Source organism: Daucus carota, chromosome 2 (genome assembly GCF_001625215.2).
Source record: "Daucus carota subsp. sativus chromosome 2, DH1 v3.0, whole genome shotgun sequence".
NCBI classification, from domain to species: Eukaryota; Viridiplantae; Streptophyta; class Magnoliopsida; order Apiales; family Apiaceae; genus Daucus; species Daucus carota.
The window spans coordinates 29,520,750-29,534,875 of NC_030382.2; the positions used below are offsets into that span (position 1 = coordinate 29,520,750).

At 35.6% G+C, this 14,126-nt stretch overlaps 1 protein-coding gene across 1 annotated transcript; it reads left to right on the plus strand.

The window, feature by feature from the left end:
- Positions 1-12,242: 12,242 nt before the first annotated feature.
- LOC108208607 (CRIB domain-containing protein RIC4) lies at positions 12,243-13,461 on the plus strand. The gene is made up of 3 exons (XM_017379141.2): positions 12,243-12,426; positions 12,833-12,958; positions 13,115-13,461. The coding sequence occupies exons 1-3, from the start codon at positions 12,309-12,311 to the stop codon at positions 13,255-13,257; spliced, it is 387 nt and encodes a 128-aa protein (XP_017234630.1). The 5' UTR covers positions 12,243-12,308; the 3' UTR covers positions 13,258-13,461.
- Positions 13,462-14,126: the final 665 nt, after the last annotated feature.

A 14,126-nucleotide genomic window follows, 5' to 3' on the forward strand; every position in this document is an offset into this window, starting at 1 on the left:
GTTTTTATTATGTATCCAACCAAAGAGATCTCTTATCTCTTTGGTGTAGATTTCTTTAATTTGTTTAATATGAGTTCTGATTTACTCTTTTATTAAATAAAAACTTATATAATATTCTTATATTTTTCTTTAATTATGGGTTTTTTAAACCTTTTCATCTGTCTTATTAATTAGTTTTATTATTTTATTGTCGGTATGTACTTATTATGTTCTTTTGTATTGTATTTTTTCAGGGCAGGAGAGTGGAGGAAATAATGATACATACTCCGGATTAAAGAAGACATCTATTTTTAGTCTGTTTTATATTCGATGTAATTTTTGTAGGGCACTCTTTTTCCCCCCATGAGTTTTTTCCCACAAGGTTTTACTCTTGAGGGGTTTTAACGAGGCCCTTTTTTGTGGGTTATCTCTTCTGGCTTGAAAGACTATGTTATCTAAGCATCCGGAGTATGTAAATACTTTCGGTTAGATGATATACCTTCTTGAACAAAGGAATCTCAGTCCATCCGGATTTGTAACTTTCGATCTTGGTTTAATACAACCGTTTTTTGTGACAAAAAAAATTGTTACTTGCTGAGCTGTGTAGCTCATCCGTTTTTCTATATTTCAGGTTCTATCATCTGGAAGGATTTTGAGAATAAGATTGAGGACTTTTGGATTTTATGCTTCGTGATTATTTACATTAGTGAATAAAGACTTAGTGTTTATTAAGAATAATTTGATGAATTTATTAGTTACTCCCTCCGTCCCGGTAGATTGTATACATTTGGTTTGGACACGGAGACCAAGAAAAAGTGTAAAAAGTGAGTAAAGTGAGATGAAAAGTGAGTAAAGTGGTGGGACCTATTTATATTTAATGATAGATTTGAGATAATGGAGGAAAATAGTGGGTGTAATAGTGTTTATATTATTATAGAATGGAGATGGTGGAAGAAAGAAGTGGGTGTAATAGTGTTTTATATTATTAAAAGTTACTATATTTGGAATGTATAGAAATGATGGGACGTCCCAAAAAGGAAACTGTATAGAATTGATTGGGACGGAGGGAGTATTGGTTTTGGATTATGGAGCTGCGTCTCCAAGTTTATAACTTTTGATTACTGGATTTGACTGCTGCTTTGACTTATATATTATTTGAGGATTTTGATTTAAGTAATGATATTATTTATGTCGTGAAATTAGTTTTTAATATTCCGAAAAGTCGGGATGTTTCAGTCAGGATAATTACTTCCAGCTAACACATGAAAATCAGTAATAGAGCCATAAAATATTGTAGCAAATCACAATTTACTAGCACGAATTCAAATTTCACAGGTTTCTCTCGAAATCACTATGATATAATTCCTACAAATAAACTAATATATGTCTATGCTGATTTAATTTAATTTTTTATATACATTTAGATAGTATACCATATCGGATCTCATTTGATGAGCTTCTGAGTGTACATTGTAGAACAGAGATCTTTTCGTACAAACTTTGTAGCGGAACCAAAATTTGATACTAAATTGATTTTGATTAATTTTAAAGCCAAAACAATATATGAACATATATTAAATATCATACGCCCATTGCCAAAATATTACCACTATACTTTCATCAAATTTATGTAATTGTATAAACACCATAAAAGTGATAAAAAAATGCTAAGAAATCATTTAGTTTAAATAATAGGGTTAGAATGAAGAATCAGGTTAAGATATTATGGGGTTGAGACATCATTTATGATATAATGTATTTGGTTAAGTGTCTGGATGTATATTTTTGATTGAAGATATTTTATTTATTAATTTTAATAATTTTAAAATATTAATTTAGTATGTTTTTAGTTCATTGATTTATATTTGTAATATATTTTACATGAAATCTTTAATATAGAAATGAAAATGGTGTAAACAAAGTCCATTCCTTGTTCTAAAATTTTTCCAGAATGAGCAGGGTTGAATCCGGGTCCGGGCCGATAAAAGATAAACTCACTTGAATTGTCCAATCATGCTCTTGGGGATGATTTTTGACGATTTGAAAATTGATATGCATAAATTTATAAAGCATATGTTTCCAATTTAATGAGGTATCGAAAGTTAAAAGATTCGAGGGAGTAGCATAAATGGTCATTGAACTTAATACTTATTTCCAATATGGCTATTTTACTTTAAATAATTTTTTGATAGTCATTAAACTGAAAACTTACTTAATTTGTGGTCACTCCATTTTCCTAACACATCCATGCTCTAGCAATTCTGATAGATGAAGAACTCCGCAAGGAATTTACGGATTTCAAGAACTCATCTGGTCAATGTAACAAAGAAAACAGGATCATCAACTAATTTTGCAGATACATCAACAGCTAGAATATGTCAGAAGATGTTTCTTATTTTGTTTAGTTTTACATGTTATTTTTATAGAGACTAATAGGCTGGAATAATTTCTAATTCATTGCTGCAGAAGTATATATGCATGGTGACAAGAGGCCTCAACAAGTAATGATAAGAGACTCATGCTATTTTATAGGAAACTATAGTTATAGGTTATGTTAATCTACAACAATAACTCTAATGATAACTATTAACATAGATAGTTATCTCTGCACATTTGTAGCTATTCTGGAGATGCTTATACATGCCCCCGCAAGATTGACGCTCCGTAGGAGACACCGATCTTGGACCTTAAGAACATAAACTGAGGTCGAGCTAAAGGTTTGGTCAGAATGTCGTCAATTTGATCTTTGGTATTAACATGGCACACATGGAGCTGTCCAGATTGTACCTGTTCTCTGACAAAATGATAATCTAGCGCAATATGTTTGACTCGAGAGTGAAAAATAGGATTTGCAGCAAGATATGTAGCGCCTGTTTTATCACATAATATAGTGGGAGCTTTAGTCTGCTAAAAGCCCAATTCGCGTAATAAATTGTGAATCGATATCAGTTCTACTGATGCATTGGCCAGAGCTTTATACTCAGCCTCAGTAGAGGAACAAGAGACAGACTTTTGACGAGCTGAATGCCAAGATATAATATTGGACCCCAAATAGATTGCATAACCAGTAGTTGAACGACCGACTTCACGACACCCTCCCCAATCTGAGTCACTAAATGCAGACAAGATGATTGACTATCCGCGCTTCAAAAATAGCCCATGGTGAATGGTCTGTTTAAGATACCGAAGTAATCTTTTCAAAGATTGAAGGCGCTTTTCTGTTGGTTGGTGCATGAATTGAGAGAGACAATTAACTACATAGGCTACATCTGGACCAGTAACAGTGAGGTACTACAAAGAACCCACAATTTTTCTATAAGTTGAAGCATCTGTAAGACAAGAACCATCATTGAGGAGAAGAGTTTTTGAAGTGTTGAGTGGAGTGCCAACTGGTTTTGCATTGGCCATATTATGATTGATGAGAATGTCTGTAATGTGCTTGTACTGACCAAGAAAAACACCATCAGATGTGTGAACAATCTCAACTCCAAGAAATTGGTTCAAGGACCCCAAATCTTTCAGAGAGAATTTTGCATTTAGTGTTGCCACAAAATCATTAATAATTGTACTATGATTCTCTGTAATAATGATATCATCAACATAAACAAGGAAATACATAATACAATTATTTATGGCATAGATAAATAAGGATACATCTGAGATAGAATTTGTAAAACCAAACTCAATAAGAAATTGTTTGAGTTTCTGATGCCACATATAGGGAGCTTGCTTGAGGCCGTAAATGGAATTTTTTAAACAACAAACATAGTTCGGAAATTGTGAATCAATAAAACCTGGAGGATGCTGCATAAAAACCTGTTGAGAAAGAGTTCCATGTAAGAAGGCATTATTTATGTCAAGTTGCCGAAGTGGCTAGCCTTTTGAGAGAGCTATACTGAGAATAACTCGAATTGTAATAGGTTTCGTGACAGGCGCAAAGTATGAGTAAAATCTATACCGGAACGTTGGTGGAATCTTTTAGCAACGAGTCGGGCTTTATGCCGAGCAATCGTCCCATCAAAGTTTCATTTCAATCGGAAGACCCACTTATATCTGATGACACTCTGATTTCTTTTAGGAACTAATGTTCGTGTACCATTTTGAATGAGAGCATTGAATTCACTGGAAATGGCAGAGCGCCAGTTTGAGTCTTTAACAGCCTGTGAAACACATGTGGGTTCTATAGGAGATGGCAAAGGATGATTTGTGGTTGTATTGTTGACAAATGTGGAGGCATAATATTTGGGGTTTGGTTTTCTGGCTCGTATTGGCCTGTGTGTTTCATAACATTGGATGATGATGGAGTAAGTGTGTGTTGGGCCGCGCAACACCCGTCAACTCCGCATTAGTATGATATTGTCCGCTCTGGGCCGTGGTCAAGCCCGCACGGATTTGCTTTCGGGCTCCTCCCAAAAGGCCTCATACTAATGGAGTTCTTTGGCTGCTTATATTCAAGATAAATCTTCTTTATCTTTCCGATGTGGGACTTGGGTTGAACCCACTCAACAATCTCCCCTCAATCCAAGAACCACCAATCTTGTGACCCTTATACCGCCGCTCCTCATCGGTTCCTCATCTTGCGGGACACGCCGTCCGACCACCTTTGTCGGAAAGACTTTCGACACAAGCCGTCCAAGACCTCCAATTGCAGTTCTGGAGAGCCTCCCACACATCACACAACTACAGCCCGCAACACCGGGATCAACTTCTTAACCTGGCTCTGATACCACTTGTTGGGATCGCATCCACTATAGATTGACGTTAATCAAATACAATAACAAGCACGAAAGTAAAGAACACAACAATTAACGTGGAAACCCCTCAAGGGATGGTAAAACCACCAATCCACTAAATATGAATGTATTACAAGATTGGAGTCGCTCCCTCACTCAACACTCTTGTATACAAACCTCTCAACTTGATCACAAAAGTTCTCTCTTGTGTATCTCTCACACAACTCTCTAACTTTTGCAATACATAAACCTCCTACAAATAGCTATATTTATAGGCACCACAATATTCTAATCCTAATCAACTTCAAAATCCTATTTATGATAATTACCATCTTTTCCTATCTTGGATAGAAATCCTTCCACAATTAATATTCTACCAAGAATCGGATTACCTCAATTATCATAAATAAGATACCTTCTCCAATTAGGATTCTTGACTTATTTAGGAATTCGGGACGGAACCCAACAAATCCTCCCTCGGCTCGAATTCCCTAAAACTTCAACCGAATCCGAGAATCTCACCTTTTTCTCGGTCTTCGTCTTCGTTTCTCCACCATCTAAACAATAGATGTTCTTCTTGTTCATCATCCCTCGTAGAATCAAGCTCTTTCCTTTATACACCTTGCAACTTTGCCCTCGTCCAACGAATCTGTACCCTCGTGATGCCAACACGCTCAAAGACAACACATTCTTTGATGCATCTGGTACATATCACACAATGAGAGCTTTCTTGATTGTACCATCATGGAATTTAAGACAAACAGTTCCAACGCCTTGAACCTTCATCTTCTCATCATTCCCCACAATGATATTACCAAGATCTTCATCCGTGCATAAAGTCTCAAACATCGCTCGATCCCTACATATGTGCATGGAAGCAGCAGAATCCATCACCCAATCTGATTTATTCATCACCGAATCAGGAACGGTATCATCACTCGCCATCAAAAACTCTCCATCCTCGATCACATGTGTAGAGTGCGCATCTTCAACTTTGTTCTTTCCCTTCATCTCTTTAAAGGATCTCAAGTCTTCTTTAAAGTTCGGACAGAACATCTGCATATGACCCGTTTCACCACAATAATAGCACTCAACAGTGCTCATATCCTTCTTACTCGGCCGAGATTTACTTCTTCCTTGTGGATCATTGCGCGCGCGACTCCTCCCTCTTTCAGCACTTTGGACAGCTAAAACCGTCTCACCACTTTGAGAAACAGCATCCTTTGTCATCCGATCATTATCTCTTAGCGCTTTTAACACATCATCAAGCGTAAGAGACGTCCTCCCCACTAACAACGTCTGCTTAAAATATTTGAAGGATTTCGGTAATGATGACAACAGCAACAGAGCTTGTTCCTCGTCTTTCATCGGCTCATCAACATTAGCCAGATGACATACCAGCTGATTAAAACAACTAATGTGATCATGGAGATTACCTTCTTCATCCAGTTTTAATGAGTACAACTCCATCTTCAAATTAAGTCGGTTGGTCAACGACTTCGAAGCGTATATGCTTGCTAACTTGTCCCATATCTCCTTCGGTGTCGACTCCTTCAACACGTTATATCTCACATCGGGTGCAAGTGCCAGCCCGATTGTACTCGCCGCTCTCTTTTGGATTTTCGCCCAATCTGTATCACTCATCTCTTTTGGCTTTGTCTTCTCCAAGGCATCATCAAGTCTTTGTTGAATTAACACATCCTTGACGGTTAATTGCCACATAGTGAAATCCGTCTTCCCATCATACTTGGGTGCATCAATCCTCAACGATTTCAGATCCTCCATCAAGCCAAAAAATCAACACAAGACCAACTAACAACGCAAACAGCCTACTTCGTGATTGCCTCCACTTTAACGTCGAATCTACTCCTCGAACCTCGCTCTGATACCAGTTGTTGGGCCGCGCAACACCCGTCAACTCCGCATTAGTATGATATTGTCCGCTCTGGGCCGTGGTCAAGCCCGCACGGATTTGCTTTCGGGCTCCTCCCAAAAGGCCTCATACTAATGGAGTTCTTTGGCTGCTTATATTCAAGATAAATCTTCTTTATCTTTCCGATGTGGGACTTGGGTTGAACCCACTCAACAGTGTGGTGGTTGGATGGAATTAGAGGGTTCCGGAGGAGTGAAATCAGTAGATGAGCGAATAATAGGTGGGGGTGCTAGAGGTTGGTGGACATGAATAGTTTGATGAGAGGGCGGAGGTTTATTAGTGGTGGGAGAAGGAAGATTAGCTGGAGTGGATTTGACGGATCGTAGTGGGAATATTGACTCCACAAGTACCACATGACGAGAAGTGTAAAGACGATTCGATGAATAATCTAAACATTTGTATGCGGATTTTGTAGTAGAGTAACCCAGGAAGAGACAGGGGGTTGATTTGGGTTGCAATTTAGAAGTGGAGTACGAACAGAGCCATGGATAACAAAGACACCCAAAGATTTTCAAACGCGTATAGTTGGGAGGCTGATGAAATAAAATTTCATATGGTGATATGTTTGAAAGAATAGGTGTGGGCATACGATTTATGAGGTATGTGGCTATTTGAAATGCATATGACCAATATGAAAGTGGAAGACCAGCATGTTCGAGAAGAGTGAGGCATGTTTCAGTTACATGTCTTTGTTTGCGCTTAGCACTACCATTGCGTTAAGGAGTGTGAGGCGGAGTGGTGAAATGAGATATACCACATTCTTAAAAAATTTTATTAAGTGCAATATATTTTCCTCCATTATCCGAGCAGACAGATGTGATGGGAAATTTGAAATAGTGTTCAGCCATTTTCTTGAATTGAGGAAAAATTATGGTGGCATCTGACTTATGCTTCATAGGATAAAGCCAACTGTACTTAGAGAAATGATCAACAAAGATTATATAATAACGAAACTTGTCAGCCAAAAGTTGTGCAGGACCCCAAACATCAGTGTAAATAGATTGAAGAGGAGCTGTACTAACTAAAGAATTTGATCCAAAAGGGAGTTTGTGACTCTTATTACACAAGCATGCATTGCAGGAAAAATCTAATACAAGAGTGGAACATAATATATTTTCTCGAAGTACAGTACGTAAAACTCTAGTTGAAGGATGGCCGAGACGATTATGCCACAACGTAGCTGACCCGACAACAGTATTATGTATTTGGGGTTGAGATGATAGAGAAGCATAATAAAGATCATTGGAATTTTGTCCATGGAGAAGTGGCGCCCCCGTGCGAAGATCCTTAATCAAAAAATATGAGGGGAAAAATTCAATGGACACATGATTAGTTTTGCAGAACTTAGCAACAGAAAATAGATTTTTGTTTTGTGAAGGGGATCACAAGAAATTATTAAGTTGAAATGAAAGACCATAACATGTTAATGTAGAAGAACCAGTTGAGCTGATTGGCAAACCTGAACCGTCACTGAGCACAATCTCGTCCGGGCCACCATAGTCATAATAGGAGGAAAGATTGGGCGCATTCGAGGTTACATGATGCGATGCACCTGTGTCAAATAACCAAGGTGTTGGAGATGTGTTCATTGTAGTGTAGTTGGCTTGAGGTTGAACACCATTTTCTTGAAGGAAGCGGGCCAATTGACGACAGTCCTTGGTGTTATGTCCTGGACGATTGCAGTAGTGACAATATGACTGAGGCTTTAAAGATGAAGAATTCTTGTGAACAGGTGATGATGGTGATTTTGTCTTAGAAAAGGAACTCCACGAGGTCTAGAAATTGGTTGGTTGTGAACGAGTTGCTGAGAAGGGGCGATTATAACGTTGAGTGTAATTTGATGCGGGAATAGTGGGTGTGGGTAGTGGTAGTTCAATAGGTGAAGATGGAGGTTGATCTTTCTTAATTTGTTTTTCAGCATCCGTGAGACGATTGTAAATATCATCATGAGAAAAAGGAGTATCTCAAAGACGTAGAGATGAAGTGATGGCATTAAACTCGGGTCCCAGTTGAGTGATCACACTGATGAAAAAATTCTCATCAAAAAGAGGACTATCAGCCAAGGTCAGGGCATCTGCAATTTGGCGCATTTCCTTTAAGTATTCAACAATAGGTCGATTGTTGCGAGGATTTTGCATGAGAATGGGTTTCAGAGAAAGAACACGAGTGCGCGATTTGTTAGAGAATATATTTTTCAAACGATCCCAGGCATCTTTGGAACAAGTGGCAGTGGGTATTGAAGGTTGAATGGTTTCTCCGCAACTTCCCAACATTGCATTGAGAATGAATTGATCTTGATGTTGCCAAAAATAATAATCTGGATTAGTTGTTTTGTCTTTCTTGCGAGAGGGTGGAGTTGGCAATGTGCCATCAACATAACCCTGGAGATTATAATCGAAAAGTGAAGTTTTGAGTTGTTTGCGCCAGACCAGAAAATTGGATTCCGTTAACTTGGTGGGCAGGTAGGTGGAGGAACTAAAAGGAACAATTTCAGTACTGAGTTGTGAAGCAGTGACAGCAGAAGATAAATCAGAAGGAGCCATATGAAATGGATGAGAGAGGGAAAAAAGGAGGGTGGGAGGGGGGGGGGGAAGAGAGAAAAAGAAATAGGATCGAGTGCTCGTTAGAGCTTTGATAGCCCTGATACCATATAGAGACTAGTAGGCTGGAATACTTTCTTATTCATTGCTGCAGAAGTATATATACATGGTGACAAGAGGCCTCAACAGATAATGATAAGAGGCTCATGTTATTTTATAGAAAAGTATAGTTATAGGTTATGTTAATCTACAACAATAACTCTAATGATAACTATTAACATAGATAGTTATCTCTACACATTTGTAGCTATTCTGGAGATGCTTGTACAATTTTGACCCTGTTTTTGGTTGGGTGTTTTTGGTTGGGTGTGGGGGCGGGGGGAGTTTTTCTTATTGAAAATTTAAGGCATTAACCTCTTTTTAAAAAAAGTATATTTTTATAATTATTTTAGATATAGATATTAAGGAGGTGTTTTATATTATTATTTAGCAAAAAAAAATAAGGACTTATTTTGGAAAAAACAGAGTTGTATGTACTTTTTTCAGAAAATAATCTCATTTTCTCAAAAATAAATTTAGACAGCCGACCACTTTGTCTTGCTAATTATTTGGGGCTTGGGAAGGTCATAAATATGAAGGGGGAGTTCTAAGAATGAGAAGAATGTCAATAAATATTTCAAGAAGAGTCTAATTAATGATTTATCTTTCAAGTGAGACTGAGTTCCCATTCTATGTCATAAATTTGCCAATCCAAAAATCAAACACATGGATTTGAGATTTTTAACATATTTTAACCGGACTCATTAATTATGAACGAAACGTTTTCCAAAAATAATATTATAGATATCAAAATTTTGACACAAAATGACATAGCATCGGTGATGTAACATCATGAAATAGTTAGTTGAGAAGATTAATGAACATGAAATAAAGCTCCATACTACTCCCCTCTATTTTTTATATGACGCTTTGATTTTGGGCATACACTTTTAAGGGGTTAAATGACGATATGGTCACTCAATTGACCAGAAACTTTCAATTGGGTCATCCAACTCAAACACTTTCAATCACATCATTGTACTTTTAAAATTTTCATTCAAGTCACATGTCGTTACATTCCGTTAACGTTAAAAGTTAGACGGAAATCTAACTAAGCTCGGTGAGTTGACATGAATAAATCCGTCGTGGCATGTACAGTCAGCTGAAATAGCGTTTTTGTCACTCAATTGACTATAGTTGGGTGACCAAAACGCCACTTCGTTTAATTGTACATGCCACGATAGATTTATTCAAGCCAAATCACCAAAGCTTAGTCAGCTTTCCGTCAAATTTTTAACGGAATGTTACGACCAGCAACCTAAATGAAAATTTTTAAGAGTAAAATGACGTGATTAGTTGACTGACCAAAATGTCATTTAACCCCACTTTTAAGTATTTTGATCGGATAGTTGAAATATTATTTTCTTTTAATTTTTTTCTAAAATATAAACAAAACTTTTATTCACAAAAAACTTAATAAAAAATAATAGCTTTTATAATCTGTCCAATTCACCTACAGATGTGTGTCAACAATTAAGACGTCGTATAAAGAACCCAGAGCGAGTAATATTCAAGTTATAAGTAACGTGTCTTTTATATCCATTTTTAACCGATAAAAACATGAAAAGTAAAATTGTTGGAGACAAAAGTTTGGTGGTCGAGGCAAATAATAAAAAGAAAACAAATATGACAAGCAATGAAGAGTGGCAAGTTGTGTGTTCCGCAATCAGCAAAACCTTCCTAGTTGATTTATTTTTTGGGGATAAATCGATCATTATATTGTTCATAAACATAAGCAACTTTTCATGAATAATAAATGTTAAGCACATTGTACCAGACATATAATATAAATAGAAAGACTTTAAAAATAAAATTTTATTTTATGTTATGTCATGAAATAAGATTTAGCTATTGTTTGTAAGCTGAGTACGGTTCGATTTGGACGGTTTTGGAGGTTCAAACTGAATTTTTCAGTTTCGAAAATTTACAAACCGTCACCAAACCAAATGTTATAAAAACCAATCCAAACTAAACCGATCATTGACGGATTGGTCCGGTTTGGTTTCGGTTTAATACCATTAAAATATTGTACACTTTTATTGAATAATTCTAGATGCTCTCTTTTTTGTCACTTAACAAGATATAAACACATCGGTATAAATAATTTTAGGTGCTACCCTTATACTTGTTATGAAAAAAAATCATTTTATTTTAAAAACTAAACAAAATATTTTATTTAAAAGAGAAAGAAAAGAAAGGTTGACTATTAATGAAGAGTAGATAAAATAAGGATGGAGAAAAAGGGAAGAATAATTTTAAAAGTAAGAAATATCTATAATATTGATCGACACTTGAACACTTAAATACCTAAATTAAATATATAAAAATATTAATTATATAACATGTATGCTAACGGTTCGGATGTTTCGGTCGGTTTGAATGTGAAAACCGAAACCAAACCGAAAATTTTTGGTTTTCTAATTACCGAAACCAAAATCAAACCAAACCGTTAGAAAACTGAAATATTCGGTTTTGGACGGTTTAGATCGGTCGATTTGGATCGGTTTCGGATAATTATGCTCAGGACTACCTGTTTGGGGAGAGAAGTAAGAGCTGCCTTTTTCTTCTACTTTTCTTGACCCATTTGTGTAAAGAAACAAGAAGTATTTTTAAGAAGTCGTGAGAAAGAAGTTGAATCAGAAAATGCTAGGCGCTTTTCTTTACGACTTCTATTTTTTTTCCAAACACCTTTAAGAACTTATAATTATTAATTTATTTCTCACTTATAATACACTTCTTTACTTTAAGCAAGAGTCACTTCTTTTAAGCTAAACTCAACGCCCCTTAATTTTTATAAAAGCAACCTGCCAAACACGCATGAGGTACATCACCCAACCCTACCAAACATGGTTGTCATATAATTAAGTTAGTTAGGTTATTCTAGGAACTATGATTTTTACTTGCGAACAAAGTTTCATCCATTATTATATGTACGTACTTACCTATGGAGTATATATTTATTGATCGATCATGATGCTTTACAGCACCAGAGCTATAAGCATTCTCAAAGCTTAAGATACAAGGATGAGAAATGGCATGGTGGTTCTTCCTATGTTGATGGGCTGTGGATCTCCTTCCAGTCTTGACGTTTTGAATCCTACTTCAACTAAACCTAAACCTCAATCCGCTTCTCACTTGTCAAGTACACAATTTTATTCTCCACCCTCTTTTTTTTTTTTTACTTATTTTCCCTTTAATTGTGACCGTCTTTACATTTATTCTAATATTTCATTCTTGCATGCATGCTTGATACATTAATTCCCCTTATTTACTACTAAATCTGTCCATTTTGTTTGAACTTGTTTGATTGGCACGGTTTTAAAAAAAATGAATGTTTGACTCATTTTCAATTACTAGAGTTAGTTGACATCAAATTTGTGTAGTTTATATTGTAATAATGTTAAAAAGATGCTATAAATGAAATGCTCATTTATTTTGAGACATCCAACAAATAAAAGTGGTTGAAAGAAAATGGGACGGAGAGTATTTAAAATATTTCTTTTTTCTTTTCGTGTTTATGGATTCTTCCTACTGTGATAATTCTTCAGAAAAACAGGAAGGAAAATCTGAAGAGAGCTTATTGGCGAAGACTGACATGAACAACTCTTTTTCCAAACCCAGTATTGCTGGTGGTATACACAAACTAATTTTCAAAAGCTTTTCTCATGTTTTTGGTACGTGCATGCATCCCCTTGATTTATATATATACTCTCATCAGCGAGATAGAGGCTTATATTTTCAATTTTTATCACAAATCTATTTACTAGCTTGTTAGTTTTAATATTTTTATTACGCGCAAGAATTACTGTGACTATACTCATGTGACGCAGTTTACAAAGGAGAAGGAGAAGGCTCCGACGAAGACGAAGAAGAAGAAATGGAAATAGGAGCACCAACAGATGTAAAACATGTGACTCACATTGGAATAGGAGAATGTGATACCATCTCTTCTGTTAATGTATCTGTTGCCTAATAAGCGTCACAACTTGGTAATTTTGTTTTCCTATTGTCGCTTAATTTTTATTATTAGCAGAGTAAATAATTTATTCATCGACTCGATGCTGCAAGGCTTCATTGGTTTGGATTTTATGATAATCATCGATCCATTTCGGATAATTAGGAGAAATGTTATTTTCAGAATCGGGTTTGAATAATTTTATATCGAATTGGCCATGAAACGGAACATTTCAAATTAATAGTTCTTTCTTGAGTCATTATAGTTTATAATCTTTAACTTTGGCCTAGACACAAATAAGTACAAATCTTTTTTATAGTTATAGTTTATGATCAAAATTTTGTAATTCTTATATTTTGTAACCACATCCTGCTTTTTAGATAAAAATTATCGTTAATATTAATTATTTATATTTTTATGGCCCTATTTGTCTTACCTTATTTTTTAAAATTAAATCATTTATTTATAAGAAAATATGAAAATAGTTACTTTAATTCGTGTTATTTGAGTTCTAAGCAGTGTTCTGAAAGTCGTCGAGTCGGCCGAGTACTCATTCCGAGTACTCGTTTTTAACCCCTCATCCGATCCGAATTCCGAGTAATCGGGTCCAAAACCGATTTATTAAAAAATCGATCAAAACTCGGTTTGACTCTCGAGTACTCGAGGTCAAATCCGAGTTTAATTTATCAATTTTTTATTATTTTATTTGAAAATCATTTCAAAAGAGACTAAACATAAATTTATATATGTTTTGATCTTTTTTTTTGCAAGGTATTAACATTAATTAGAAAGTATATGTGTTTTATCATTAAAAATTGTGAATGATTATTATGTCAAACACTATCAAATAAGTAACTTTTTTTTTTGAGTTTCATCATTTCAAGTGT

Excerpts from the sequence above, each read along its gene's own strand:
- LOC108208607 (XM_017379141.2), top strand. The coding sequence starts at position 12,309 with ATGAGAAATGGCATGGTGGTTCTTCCTATGTTGATGGGCTGTGGATCT. Across the intron at positions 12,427-12,832 it reads ATCCGCTTCTCACTTGTCAA|AAAAACAGGAAGGAAAATCT; the intron begins GTACACAATTTT and ends ATAATTCTTCAG. Across the intron at positions 12,959-13,114 it reads AAGCTTTTCTCATGTTTTTG|TTTACAAAGGAGAAGGAGAA; the intron begins GTACGTGCATGC and ends CATGTGACGCAG.